This window comes from Rhyacophila brunnea, unplaced genomic scaffold (assembly GCF_057557595.1).
Source record: "Rhyacophila brunnea isolate RB1 unplaced genomic scaffold, BYU_Rbru_1.0 scaffold_24, whole genome shotgun sequence".
NCBI lineage: Eukaryota > Metazoa > Arthropoda > Insecta > Trichoptera > Rhyacophilidae > Rhyacophila > Rhyacophila brunnea.
The window spans coordinates 22119611-22135745 of record NW_028232904.1 but is presented as its reverse complement, the minus strand read 5'-3'; the positions used below and the strand labels follow the sequence as shown (position 1 = coordinate 22135745).

Genomic DNA, 16135 nt, shown 5'->3' with positions numbered 1-16135 from the left:
CAGGTCATAAATTATATGAGGTACCATTTTGAATAGCACGTGCTTTGCGATAGGTAAAATGCAGAAACAGTTAGAGATTTGAAAGTAAATATATCGAAAATTAGCAAACGCACTTACGTTGAAAAACAGCCATACTGACAAAAAAAAAATTCCAAACAATATTTAAACTCAATTTTCAATCCAATAATCATACTTACGAGTTGATTAAAAAAAGTGAAATTAACTGTGTTGTCAACAGCTGTATTACAATTAAAAATGAATGCAGGTTAAAAAATTGGTTATTCCTTAAAAATTGTATACTATAATATATTTTTATTGGTAATCTTTAATAAGACCAGTATGTTGTTTTTAAAGCAAAACTGGTGTAATATTAAAGCCTTTTAATGAGAATTTGTATTTAAAAAATACTAGATTTGACAATAAATTTGATAGTTTGGCAAGTTTGCATTAATAATGAATTAATATAAACAAGTAGAAGTGATAATATTAAATGCTACTGAAACCGCATTTGTTATTTAACAGTGTATTCTGCTCAAGTATCGTCCCCCGAATAAAAATCCCAAATATATTATTTTTCATTTTATTATTAATCAAAAACAACACAGTTTGACAGTTTTTGAGTAGACTGTAATTAATTATTTATAATTTAACTAATATTTTATCGTTCAACTTTTCTGTCGGACTCTGTATAAAAGTTATATTGTACATTATTATAGTGATAAAAAGCTATCCACAATTTGACCTATCGCATTGCAAAATGTTAGGGAGGCGTAGTAGCAAAACGCATTCAAATAAACCTAATCTCTTCCAATTCTTTTATGAATCTGCTGATGTTTGATCAGATGAGCTTTCTGCCTAAAAGCTTTCGAGCAGACTTCACATCTGAAGGGTTTCTCCCCCGTGTGAGTTCGCAAATGCACTTTAATATTGGACTTATTCAAAAAACCTCTATTACAAATATTACATCTATGGACAGGCTTCTCTTTACCAAGTAACCCACTCAAATCAGCAGAGCTTTGAAATGCAATACTGTGACTTACAGCCTGCTGCTGTTGCTTCTTCTGTGCTCTACTTCGCTTGCTTTTATTAGACATTGGAGTAGTAGTCGTTGTATGAGGGTAATTCCCCAATAGATGATCAGGGCTACATAATCCATCCGGTTTTAACCCGATAGCATAGTGATGCTGCATGTATCTTCCATTAAGGAGTATATTATCTGTCGTAGAAACGACATTTCCTGGTGGACTTGACGTTGAAATTATGTCCATCCCATAACTGGTCGAACTCGGCACTTCCTGTTTCACTGGTGGACCGTTTTGAAGTCTGTTTTGTAAAAGTGGCATATAACCATGTGTTAAAAGACTTTGAAGCGTTGAGCCACCATGTCCAACACTTCTTTGAATATAGTCATGGTTCTTATGATGAGATTCTTGTCCGTGTTTACTGTACTCAGATTTTGTGATAAATTCTATCTGAGCTTGTTGTGGCGAATGCGGTAGTACAAACTCTGAAAGGTTGTCTGGTGAGATTATTATTTTCGTATCTTGCTGTGCGCAGGTTCCTTCAAACCACGCATCTAAGTCCATCCAACTGTCCCGTGATCCACTTTGTTCAGGGTCTTCAACTTGAGATGGAACTGTCGTATCTGCTATTGCAGATCCTATAATCGCAGCAATGTCCTCAATCGATGATATATCGTATATTTCTCCCTTTGTGCTGACAGAATCAGGATTTAGTTCAACACAACTGTCAGCACTTGATCCGTACAATTTAACTCCTGGAGAATCAGCATGAGCACAAGAATCAGCCGAGACATTGAGAAAAAGTTTGGAATCAGTATTTTCAGCAGTTGAAGAAAACATCTTGGATTCCCCGTCATTAGAATTCAAAGCGAAAACTTTAGTATCTTCCATTGCACTAGACTCCGGAACACATGTTGAACTTGATACAATATTTTGCTCGTTATTATAACCACTTTGTGATGGAAAATTGTTATTTTCTTCAGGGAGTCTTTGTGCAATGGCATGGTAGTGGTGTCCTGATATGCCATTGATGGATAAGTGTCCTGTATATCCTGTGAATGGAGGCAACGGTTTAAGCTCTGCCAGGCTCGAATTCTGCAATTGAGAATTGAGAATTAGATGGTCGAGGGCCTCCATTGAAGTCTTGTGAAACTCGTTCGCTGAAGGTGAGAGGTCCTCCGGAGCCATGATGTGAGGGCTGAGCGGGGCGGGGTGAGATGATACCTTGCTAAGCAGCATCTCGCCCTGCCAGGACTGCAGAAGGCTCTCCACCTCGGCGTGGTCCGCGTGAGATGCGCTCGGTAAGGCGGACATGTTGGAGGTGGCGCAATACTTCATCTTCAGCGAAGGCCGCTGATGACCGCCGGGAAAGAATGGACGGCGGTAGTCGCCAGGTGTTTTAAGACAGGCGTGTTACGAATTGCGCTCGATGAAGAATGAAGATCCCGTCAGGAGGTTGGCGAAGATTTTAAATTCATGTTGCAGCAGGCCGCCGCTGACCCTCGGCCGATGTATATTCTGTAACAAAAGAAAAATATTATTAGTTACGTATACAAAAATTCACAAGCAATTAATTTTGAAGTAGGTAATAATGATCAGTGGATATTTCAGACAAAGGTTTAGAATATACAAGTACATCCACTTTGATAGGTTCCCTTTGTAACCCAAAAGATATTCTGACTTTGAGTGTAACTATTTACTGTGTGCGAAAATGAGATTAATCATTGAATAGCCATCATAAAGACTGCCACGTAGGCTTGCCTAAATATTAAAAATAGTTAACCCTCAAGACTCTGGATTTCTCTAGCTTAAAATACGGCAATGGCGAAGGGTGGAAGGTAGGTAGGCTGTTAAGATCCGATATAAATAGTACACACTAAACTTTGTCAGTCAAACGTATTTTTTGTATTCATTGAACTAAGAATACAACCTGCAAATGGTACTGTTAGTTTTAAATTATTAAACCCTGCCTCAAGCAAACCGTAATAGTTTAGGCATTTATAAAGGAAAATAATAATTCTGACAGGTTCATCGTCAGTAAAAATACCAAGTTTGCTATCTCATTTCTTCCAGCTATTCGGGTAACGGAATGTAGGGATTGCTGGATAGCTATAATGTTTAAAAAAAATCACGATCCTGACTTTAGCCGACACGATATCGAAGATATATATAAATATTCAATTATTAATATTAGTATTTTTAAAAAAAATATGAGAATCATATGAAACAATTTGTTTCATTCCTTCTGCCCCCCTGGGTACCGGTAGCTGCGCTCAATGTCTTTGTCGTTGGGAAATTATCGAACTTATGTCTGCCGCTTGACAAACTTACCGCATGACTTGACAATCGTGTCGACAGTGCGACTCGCCGGGCTACTGACTGACTCATGAAAACTTTACAATGGCATCAGTTGATATAAAATGATTCGATAAAATAATAGACAGATATTTCATTGGTATCTTCGTTTTTTTTTTCTTTTATAATTTGTAGTTTATATATGTGTAAATCTCTGACATCTGAAGTATTGAAAATATTTCCAAAAACTGTAGGTAATAATCAAAATGTTTCTCTCAGTTTTCAAAATCATATGAAATGAGTTGATTTCTTCTGAAGAGTTTAAAGTTACAATATAAAGAAATATCGGATATAAATTCATAATTTATTAATACTATAAAATAACAGATACAATTCAATTTATACCGTTCCAACAATTAATATTTAGGTAGGTATATTTGTATTTTGTTGCGTTTTATCAACTAAGTATATTTATAAAAATATAAAAGACATAGTTACTATAAAATTGCATCCTTTTCTATTACTTATAGATATATTTATAGTTATTTTCTTTTATAAAGGTACGAGAAAAATTAATGGATAAATAACATAACGGAGACGCGGGTTTGGACCCTTCCTCTTCATCAGCGCCTAATAACTGAGGATCGGGACCTGGATAATTTGACCGTCGAACAGCCTTCTCTACAGGTTAGCCTTACTCCTCACGGCATTCTAAAGTAAGGCATGCAAGGCCTGTGGTTACGTATGAAATTGATACAACCATCTAGATTCTAGGACATCGAATGACGACTTTAATATTCTGATGCGGCATGTCTGAAATACAAAATGGCGCGGACGACACAAACGGGCTTTAATGTTCCTAATAATTTTGACCGTTGGCCCACGCACATCGGCTTACCACTTGAGCAAACTATTTATCTCTGCCTGACATAACGTTATGTATGACTATGTGAGATTTATTTTATAGTAGCAATCGAACATACAACACATATTTAATTACTAATGAATTAAAATTTATGTTGTAACACTTATATTTTCCCAAATAATATACAAATGCCACTAGTTTCAATATTCAATGGTTAGGATGACAGAGGTTTTTTTTAAGTCAGTGACTAATCTACTACTATTAAGTGAAAATGAAAAAATACCGTTGGTTTATATATGAGACAACAGAAATAAATATTAATCCAATTTTGTAAAATATTAAAGACATATGGGTTATTAATTATAGACAAGAGGTATTGTATTATTTTATAATAATGGTAGCCAAACAAACAAAAAATCGCCGATTGCATGAAAATCCTTGTAAATAAATGTACACGAATAAAAAAAAAGATTCTAGTCTTTACGAGGTGAACGAACCACTAGCTGTATCAAAGTAAACTGTAGTGGCCAAGGGTTTGCGCAATTTTTACTGTACTGCGCGAAAAAGTTGAAGTACGCCGTGCGAGGAAAAATTACGAAAAACACAGTTTTGAAATAAATATATTTTATTATTATTCTGCTCGTTTTGAAATGATTGAATAAAAAAATTGTGTGTAGCTGTAGAGTCTATATAATATTTTTGTCCTGTGAATGATTTTATTGAAAAGCGGTCACGGTTAATAATTTAACTTTAAAAAGAAGTCATTTTTTGGTTAATTTATCGAGATTTTGAAATGCTTTGCGTAATAAATGTTAAAAAAAATTGAATCCTTTGGCTAGCGTAGTAATTTCATGTACATTTTATATTGGCGCTAACTGTTTATATTATAATATGTACATTGAACAGATGTTGGCTTATAATATAAGGCTATATTATGTTTGTTAAAAAAAATAAGGTTCTATTAACCAAGCCGAAATAATAAAGAAAGGATGTAGATACTTCGCCTATACTACTAATATACTGTTCTTCGTGAGAATCTTTTGGACATGATATATCCTGCGGGAAGTTAACAATCTGAAAAAACTCGAAGTTTTTAGTCAGGTCGAAGGTCGGAGTGGAAGAGAAGGAGTTTTTCCAGATGGAGAGACCAAGGTAATATCACATTTTTTTATTGACATATGTGTGTCAATTCATCACTTTCCGTCGGGGTCACCATTTGTAGTTATTACTTATTTTATATGGATACATACAATTGATTAATAAACTCATAACTGTTTTGTATGGTATTTTTTTTTTCATATCTTTTTTAATATTACATGATAGTATTAATGTATTATTTTGTTAGTTTAATGTCTATTGCGGACAAACCACGGAACAGATAATAAATATAATACCGATAGGCTATATTCAATACGCCGCATATTGATGCAGGGTTTTGAATGTGTGAGTGTCCTACGAATATGAAGCACGCATTATGCACGTGCAATAGTGTGTGTAATACACCAACATTAAATGAGCGTAAATGCATAAACCGAGAGCAGTTTTCAGTATTCGACGTAAAACGTATTATTGACACGTGTGTAAGTTTAACCCGGATTCTTCCTTACTCGAGTCGGTTACCTGCTATCGCCTTACACGTTATATATTTCAGTTCCCATTATTTATGAGTTCCCTGGGACAAACACAGTATGTGCGGAGATTATTTGTGAACCGCTAGATTGAAAGGTTTGATATCGACTACTCATTATATCTAATATAAAAATAATATCATAAGTGACGAGTACTTCATTATTGACTGAAGTTGTTTGTTCTGTTTGTTACTATGGGTATCGCCGAATGACGAGAGAGATGGAGACAAAACATGTAAATGTCTCTCAGACATGAGATCTCGAAGAAAAAAGAAGAACTAGGTATCTGATAAAATCAATAAAAAGGTATTTGTTTTTTTAGATACTGTAAGTAGGTATTGAAAATAATACCCGTGATGAAAACTAGCAATCTATTAAAAATTTAGAACGGGACATATAAAAACAAAAATTCTAAAATAAGAACGAAAAAACAAGACGCGCTTGCAAAATATCAATGAATCAATGTTTTTGTCATTCATTGAAGATTGCGCCGTACTTCGGATCTTTTTGTTATATTTTTTACGTTAGATATAATCTGAAAATAAAAGTGGTCCATTCGAGTGAATAAATAATTAACTATTTAATAAACGATAAAATTCTGACAACGGTGTATAAAAAGAACACGATTGATATCAATTTGCTGTACTACATACAAATAACTTAACGTCTGCAATGTTTTTACATCCAGCTAAAAAGTATTATAACTACTTAATATATAATACGTTTTATTAACTTTTGGGCGATCCGGTATTCCAAACATGTGGTCTTAATTCAATGTTTTTAAAACAACTATATTTTTTATTAATTTATTGATTTCTCATGGACGGTTTCTTGATAAAAATGTAAAAAAAAGCATAGGTGTCATCGATATACTTATCGAGATGATGGTAATAAATCATTTCATTATCGTCGTTTTTTGGTATGTTTCGAAGTGAAAGTGAAAAGCTCTAACGAAGGGCAGAACACTCTGATCCTAATGGGTGGTTGTGGTGCCGAAGGCGGCCAGGGGGGAACTCACTACTATATCTTTAAATTTATAAATATAATCTCTTATTCTTTTTTAACGTCGCGTATTGCTAAGCAGCCGTACAATAACATTATATAGTATCTATAAATGCATGTTTAGAACAAGTCGTTGTGGCAATTTTATGAAAAATATTAATTTATCGTTAGAATCTTATAAAAAGTACGTAATTGATAGAATTTTGCATTATTAGAGTCTGAAGAGGTCGGATCGGAGGTAGGATTCGCATATGTTTTAAATCACGAATATTATGTTGATAGATGATTTATCGTGTTCTCTCTTACATTTTGTCATATTAGGGGAATGGGACAATGGTTAATAATCAATCCTCGTAAATATGCATGACGATGTACTTATTTAATTATTTATTTGAGCTTTTTAAATTTGTTTAGTGGAGAAACTAGATATTAACTAATTAAGTATTTTAATATAATATGCAATATAAAAAAAAATTGTTCCAAATTAAAAACATCCTTATTGACCTACAAAAATTTAATTTATCAACCGGTGCATCTCTAATCCTTTGTGTACTATACCGAGCTCAATAACTGAAATCGAAATCCACAAAACACAACATCGGAATACATTCGATGCAAGCGAATCACTATCGCTTTTATAAAGCGCTCCCAAGGGTCAAGGTCACTTTTGGCCTGCACACACTGCCGTCGCTTGCGCCGTTTCGGCTGTCAACCGCGCCGCGGACATACGTACGTGACATAAGACCTTTATTACATTGACACACTTTCGCCCGTGAAAAGTCCCGTTATGTAGGATGGACTTCTTTTTTTGAATTTAATACACTGTACACGAAATGTCAGTGTATTATTTATTCATTAGCGTGTTTGGGTGTATGTGTGTTTGTTTTTTAATGTGTGAAATGATTGATAAGAGGTGAGCAATAGTTGGGATATTGTTATTAATTTTGGAAAATAAAAATGATATGATATTATTATAGAAAATTTTACTTAATATTCACATATAACACCACAAAAAATCAATTGATTTTTGCCTCAACAAGCGTATTATGAAAGAATACAATGCACCAGTACTGCCGAAACTGAGATGACTGGATTATGCCACGGGGAGTTTAAGCCAACTCTCACATCTAAGCTCGTCTCGTCTGCAACGTGTCGAATACGTCAATGCGACGTCATCGTTATTCACAAAACATACGTTATCTTATGAACCTTCGCACACAGCTGGAATAAAACATTTTAGTTTGAAAAAAACATCTGGAGGCACATGCAACTATTTTCACCCGGCATGCAGCGTATAGGGTATAATCCCGAAATGTCGCACTCCTTCATTCATTTTGGCTTGCCGAGTGACTGTCCTCACACGACCGTGCTATACGCACATAAAAAAGTTGCATGTTGCGCTCAGTTTTGATTTATGACTATTATTCCAGTCGAGACGATTTTCAATATGCGACTGAGCTAAGGATGCTCGCCGATAATGATAGCTTGGATGGATAATGAAAGCTTTTGAAAGTACCCAAGCTAAAGCTTATTTGAGTCCATGGCAGCCTACTTCTTACATTCTCAGTAATAAACAAATGCTGATGCTTCACACCAAATGTAGACTCCCATGATATGCCCGATTAATACTGGGTATGGTGCGGGGTGAATGTGGCTTAGTAGTGCCATTAACTTAAATGTATAGTACTTTCCAAATCGCTTTAAACTCAGTTATAGTACGCTTGAATGCGTGGTGGCCTCAGTCTTGAGTAACTACTCCTGTCATAAAAATACTGTACACCAAACTTAGGGTTCCATGATATGCCCTGTTAATACCGGATGTAGTGTGATTTAAAACGTAAGCCAGTAGAGTCTGTCAAAATATAGTGTTATATTTTACTATGCATTGGTAAAAGGTTTGCCAATAGTGTACAATTCAAAACACGGCAATCATGCCTACACATAAATTTAATATATTCAAACATTAAATTTGAGTTTTTTTATAGATTATAATCATTACATAGTAAATACATCTTTAGATAAGTCAATTTAATAATAGAAATACAATAATTAATTGTTATTAATAATTATTGTTGAAATTTTAAAGAAATTAATGAAATAGAGCGGTATTATGTTAAAATTTAAATGTGTTTTAATCATAATTTAAATTTGGTAATGTTTTATATTATTTCAAATTTCAAGTCTAACTCATGTCAAGTCAACCGATATCTAATTTTGATAGTACCTATTATACACGCACGTTTTTGATTGTATTTGTTGTGTTTTGTTTTCTATAGGATTCGAATAATGGTAGAATATCGCTTGTTTATTTTTTACTGAGGACTTTTTTAAATTTCACTACAATAAAAATAAATAATATTTTATTTTAAGAAAATTCTTCATTGTCAAGAAAAACCGGTTTGCATATTAAAAAAACTTGCAAGTGTGCCTAAGAAAACTTTCCTTTTTTCTACATGAATAAATTATGTCTTTTTTATTTTGAATGCAGTAAAAAACTGTGCTAAAACTCACCTGTTTGTTCAACGTCTGCGTCAAACAACCAGTAGTTAAATATATATCTACATAAAACTCTATAATATTACTTGATAATGAAAACTGTATAGAACGCAACGTAGGAACATCTATTATTATCATATATTTTATCGATTATCATAATATAATAATACTAATAATGAACTTAATTATATATACATAATATGTAACACTATAACACTATATAGTTACTATAACTACCTACTTACAAATCTCACATTACAATTTTTAAATAAATCTATCATGACATCTTATTTCTTACTATATGAACATTTTTCCCTTTTTTATAGTCCAAGACAGAGTGCCTGTATCAAATGCCGGTGAGTGGATCAAATTGTTGCGTTTTGAATGTATGTTTAAATGAAGAAGAACCCTCGACAATTTTTTGTTGTTATATAAATGCACATATTGAAAAAAACGATCACTTACAATCTGTAGTACTACGTAATTTACATTTTTCATTTTATACGAATTTTCTAAAAATCTACAGTTTTTGTGGGTAATTTTGACATGGGCACATGTCAAACTCAGGAAACTCATAAATAGTGGAAACTGAAATACCAAACGGGTGTAGAGAAACAGGCAACTGATCGCGAGTGTGGAAGAACATGGGATAAACTTCAACACGTATAAAGAATTATTGTCCTTAGTTCTAACTACTGCTCTCATTTTATGCACTGACACTCATTTAATATCGGTGTATTTAAAGATTTCAACACACATTATTGCACGTATTATAATGTGTGATTATTTTTTCGTAGTACACTCACACATTCGAAACCCTGCGTCAAAGAATAGTGTATTGGGATTATATTTATTATCTATTATGTGGTCAAACCGAATCCTGTAGTTTTTAGGGTGTTTATTGCTGACATACAACCTGAATTATTTTTTATTGCCTATATAAGTAATAACTGTAATACAAATTATTATTGTGTTATTTTAATTGTTAAAAAAAAAATTCAATCATGTCATATCCTTTATACACTATCCCCACATAGGTATTTCCTTATTGACTCCAATACAAGTGCAAGCCTTTATTGATATTGTGGAAAAGAATGAAATACGTGTGCATGTGAGATATTTTTTACAAATATATATGGCTATTATAAACGCATGTTATATTTTCGAGTACTTGTGTATGTACATGTGTAAATTTAAAAATAGAACACGGTGTTCCGAAGACCACTGAAGCTTTCTCCATGAGTTTTCATCTTAATAAATATAACTAGTATATAATGCAGATATTATGTTGATACGGTAGATTTAATAGTGCTCGTTGTCAGTGTGTGTTTACGTTTGGTGAGTGAACACGACGCCTGAAGATGCCGAAAGGCGAAATCCGGGAATGGTACAGAGCTTGAATCCATTAGAATATAAATTTATGTGTTTATGGATAATTAAACCCGTGATAATCAACGTTAGGATAATCAAAATCCGGATAATAGTGTTTCAATATTTTTTTAAATCTATAATAAATGAGCTACGTCTGTGTAGTGTAAAATGCATAACACATTATTGGCGCATAATCTGTGTTACGGTATGTGAGGCACATCATGTATCAACTGCATAGCGTGCATTGGTTTATTATATTTTATGTATTTTAAAATTAATTCCGGACATTCAGTTCCGCTGGCGTGCAACAAACTATAATCTATCGTGATATAAAATTTAATATAGATAAATAATGAAGAAAAAACGCAAATATTTCGCGCTGGTCGGGTGCACTGCAATGTGTTTGTCATATCCGCGGTAAAACAATAAAAATGGCGAAACAAGCTAACTTAATCTTTGAAAATAATTAACATGAATATTTTACTTTATGATGCTATATTACTATCTAATAATTATATTGATCATATTTAGGAATAATTCCTAAGTAAACATCCTGTGACGTCCCGTAGATTGAGCGTCGCTTGGGGGAGGCAGTTACTCGAAGGGCGGCAAATCGAGGAGAATCATTTGGTATATACCTAAACTTGTATCTACCTAAGTACCTAGTAACGAAAATATCTTTTCATAAAAAAATCAACTCACTGGTTCCTCCATAATGAAAATATATACTTACCTAAGTATATAATTAAAAATGAAACTACATTGCAATAAGACAGTAACCTATACTGAATATTTTTGACAGAATAAGTCTTAAACTTAAACCTATCCTACAAAATGTGTCCACTTAAAAACTTAGATTTTATGTGTGAAGATATATCATAATATATAATAGTAGTTTACTGTCAATTCTTGATACAAAGATTGATTAGAAAATAATATATATGGTAGATACTCATATTATATTTCACATAACTTGCCTAGATACCCAATTGTTCTTATATGCATTGTAGTTTGTCAATAAAAGAAGTATTTAATGGAATTAACAAAGATAAAATATAAATTTGAAATATAATAGAACACTTCTAATAATAATTATGGTAAAAATTGAGTTTTTCAAGAAAAGGCTTGTAAGTTTAAAAAATATGTAATAATATTATAACAATACTGTGTCGTGTGTTGCAACCGAGATAAATTTTCAATGTCGGCATCTCAAGCAGCCATGTCAAATAAGTCAGTCAGTCAGTAGGCGAGACACTAATACGAATGCGTCGCATCGCTGTCTCGCTCACATTAGTGCGGGAAAAATTGAAACAGATGAAACGACAAATCTCCCCCGCCCCTTTTCTCTTGCCCCGCATTACCGCAAAAGAAAAACTATGTAAGCACGGAGTGAAATATTTGGGACAATGCTATACCGATCGTGACAACGTCATATTATATATTTTTTATTGTTGTTATTGTTTATAATATTATTGAAGTTTTTTTCTATAATATACACAGTGTTATTCCGTTGGTCGTATTTTATAAAGCAAAAATCATTATATACTAAATGCCGCTGATTCGATGATTGCATTCTGATAGTACTACTTTACGTTAGAGAATCATGGAACATTATAAAAGCTCAAAGCAACCATAAACTGAGTTTTGAGAATAGATTTTTGCGATGAATACTGAGTTTGTTAACGAGGAGATACGAGAGCAAACTCAAACATCACGCTGTGAGTGAAGAGGACATTGGACCTGGTTTGGCCACGTGCAGTGGCCTGGATTGCCTGTTTTTCAAGCCAACCGAATTCTGGCTTCCTATAAATCCTCTAAATAACATCTACTAAGTGTATACGGCGGAGCTACGGGATACTGGTAGGTATAACATGCAATGACGCAAGATGACTAACAAGCGACAGGGATTCTTGGAAGCACCGTGTAGTATTCATATTTTCCAGCTAAAGAGCCGACATGGCCGAAAAATAAAAATAAGAAATTTGATGTTAAAGTGATCAAACATTTAGTATACCTACTTACTATTGGACAAAATTGTGATATAGGATCATATCATTTATCTCGTCACCCCGCCACACCCCCACCCTGAGTCCGGGCCACCAGGCTCTAGAGCCATGTCAGCCCTTCTGTGTGGGGGCCATGGGTATTGTATAATTTCGCTAACATAACTACTTATTTCCATTTTTGACCATGTCCGATCTTAATCAGATAATAATATGGACCTACACAGAGAAAAGGTTTGTAAACACAGTTTTTTTTTTGTTTTTGCGAGAAATAGATGTCACTTTCTCAACCTATTAAGTTCATACTCTGACTACAAACACAAATTGAAGATCAATCCGTATTTTCCAGAGTCAGGATTCGAACCCAGGATCCACAACATTATAAGCCGACGCGAAAGCCAATATAACGTACTAATTTATATTTTTTAAATACATATTAAGAATGTAGCCACAAACAAATAAAGAATCTAATATAAATTTCGTAAAAAATATAGACTTAGGGTCTAATTAATATCGGCCGATGTTTATTTATATAAAAGGAAAATCTAAGGGTTTCAGATTTGTCTCTTCGTTGAAGTCTCTTTGTTATAAAATAATATTATAACGTGCAAACCACTTTGTTTTAAGTAATTGATTAAAAATGTGAGTATAATTACCTATGTTCGATTGTATAGGCAACTCAATACTTATAAATAGTTCATTAAATAAATGTATTATAGTTAAAAAAAAAAAAAAAAAAAACTACACATTGACAGCTTTTTGGAGGTATTCAGTTTATCCCAGAGATGTCTATTTAACGGACAGTTTATTTAAAAATATACGGGGATAAAATATTTTGTAATTTAAATTTGTCTTATTCTCCTTTGTTTTTTGGCCTATAAACGACACTGGATTAAAGTGGTTTTATGAATTCATTTTGAAAATTACATGGCAACAGAATGAAAAATAATGATTGGCAACAGGAAATCTAGAAGAAGAAATATATAAATATTTATGTGTCGGTTTGATAACGATATTTAGTATATTATGTTTGTGTTTTATTTATATTTAGACAATTTACCAGAAAACTAATAGGTTGCTAAAATACCTAACGGGTGTGGAGTAACAGGCAAGCTATTTCAAGTGTGGGAGATCGGAGAAATGGGATAAACTTAAACACGTGTCAATAATACGCTTCTACTTCGTTCTGACAGCTGCTCTCGGTTTTTGCACTGATGCTTATTCAAAATTTGTCTATTTGAAGGTTGCAATACACACTATTGAACGTCTACAATGTGTGCTTCATTTTCGTAGGACACTCACACATTCAAAACCCTGCGTCAAAATGTAGTGTATCGGAATTTTATGTATTATATCTATTTTAAAATCAGTGATGAATTATTATCCTTTATAAAAAGTGCACACTAAACTATTTCAGTCATACGTATTTGTGTATATGTGATAAAAGTGTATATTATGATTTTTGTCCGATCGCCAACAGCATACTTAAACTATTATGATTTGGTTAGGCAGAGTTTAATTTAATTTTAAAAACTAACCAGCACCATCTTGCACCGCAAATTGTATTCTTAGTTCAAATGACTGGCAGAGTTTAGTGTGCACTTTTTATGTTGAATTTTAACAGCCTACCTCCACCCTTCACCACTTTCAAATATGTACCACGATACACTAATAAAAATTATATTAAAATCTACTGTATTAGTCGACGATTATTTCGGTTGTCACGCCATTTTATTAATACCTACTAAAATAGGTATCTGATAATATTATATTACAATTTATGTTTTCATTTTTTAAATGGTATTTTCAGAATAAATATTTACTTAATTAATAGGTCCCACGATTTTTCTGTTCGTGTAGATAACGGATTTTTTTACAGTATGCATGCTTGAATGATTGTGTTTATAAGACTTCCTAAGTGATATTATAAATAAAATCAAAATGTATATTACGTATGTAGAACCAAGTTACCAAATAAAGTATGTACGGTATCTATATAAGATTGTTAACTTAAAACTTCTATGTTTACGCCTAACTTATGTATTGTGTTAATGTGATAAGTAAATAAGCTTTCCTTGTTCCGTGAGTTTGCCCTACATGTTTTTCCGAGCGCGTAAATAAAAGGGATTAAGTAAGTTAAGTTGGTATTATACAAAGCTTGAGCCGTGGAAATGTTAAACGGGACATTCAAAAGTGGGTACATAGCCAAAGTACATGTATATAGGTACGTATTATGTACTTTGGTTCGGAGATTGAATGGTGGTTATTGGGCACACGGGACATAGCGGTAAGTCAAACAGGCAAGAGTCGCGTATGTCAGAGTGTAACTGGAGTGGTGTCGAACCTTTTAGGAGGCTGTTGTGTCGAGTTGATTTTTATTTAATAGCAAATACTTACAAAATAAATAAAACATTCAACACCTTTTAAAGCAATTAGCTTCCAATTCATAAAATTATAATAGTTAAATACGTACATACGAGCATTGGTAGCACACATTAGTTGAACACCTTACGCTTAAGACACAGTGGTAAGTCACTTTTGAAAATACTATTCGGGCACCTAAATGCACTCCATGCCAGTCTGGTTCTGCAAGCAATCTTGCCATACACAGCACCGTCAATTGACATCTGTTAGCGCGGCATGGAAAAATGCATGTTGCGCATAACGCATGAAGATTATAAAATAAAACAGTGAATAAGGAATCAAACAAGAGTAAACAATGTCATAAAGGTCGCTAAGCAGATGGAATGGCAATGGGCTGGACAAATTCTGTCATACAGTGGTACACAAAATGCCCACAGGACCTTTCATATATGCATGTGAAACATGTACTCTTAATGTAAGAGAAATCCAACAATTACGAGAAACGCAACGTGGCATGAAAAGACTCATGTTGGGCATAACGCGGAATTACCACAAAATAAACGAACGGAAAGCACAAAATAGTACACGATGTGATGAGCTGGACATGTCGCACGGCAAATTGACAACCGCTGGACAAATACCATCATACAGTGGTACCCAAGGGTCACTAAATTACCACAGAATCACCCTAATACCCGCTAGATGGACGAACGCATAAAGTTCGCTGGGTGCATGTGGCACCAAAGAACTAGGGACCGATAATAGTGGAGGAAGCTAAGAGAGGCTTGCATCTAGCAGTTTATCGACCCCGGCTGATGATGATAATGACTTCTGTATTCTAGTGTTATTGTTATATATTATAGTCATCTGACAACATTTTTAAAAGTTTATAAACTCGTAATAGGATAATATATAGCTGGTAGGTACTCATCTATGAATACAGGCATTGTTGATTAAGTATGTCAAAGTGTTGCATGTATTTATATGAATTTAATTCAGCCTATTGATTGTCTTATAAGTGCATCTGACGTAGTTGCCGATTGGAAATATAGAATCATTCTTTCTTTCGTTATAATATGTATTTTTATG

The 16135-nt window shown here is 33.5% G+C and overlaps 1 protein-coding gene across 1 annotated transcript; it reads right to left on the bottom strand.

Annotated features, from left to right (window-relative positions):
- Window positions 1–797: 797 nt before the first annotated feature.
- Window positions 798–2360, bottom strand: LOC147069207 (ichor-like). The gene has a single exon (XM_085951483.1). It carries the CDS (start codon window positions 2358–2360, stop codon window positions 798–800), a length of 1563 nt encoding a protein of 520 aa, XP_085807609.1.
- Between the last annotated feature and the right edge of the window lie 13775 nt (window positions 2361–16135).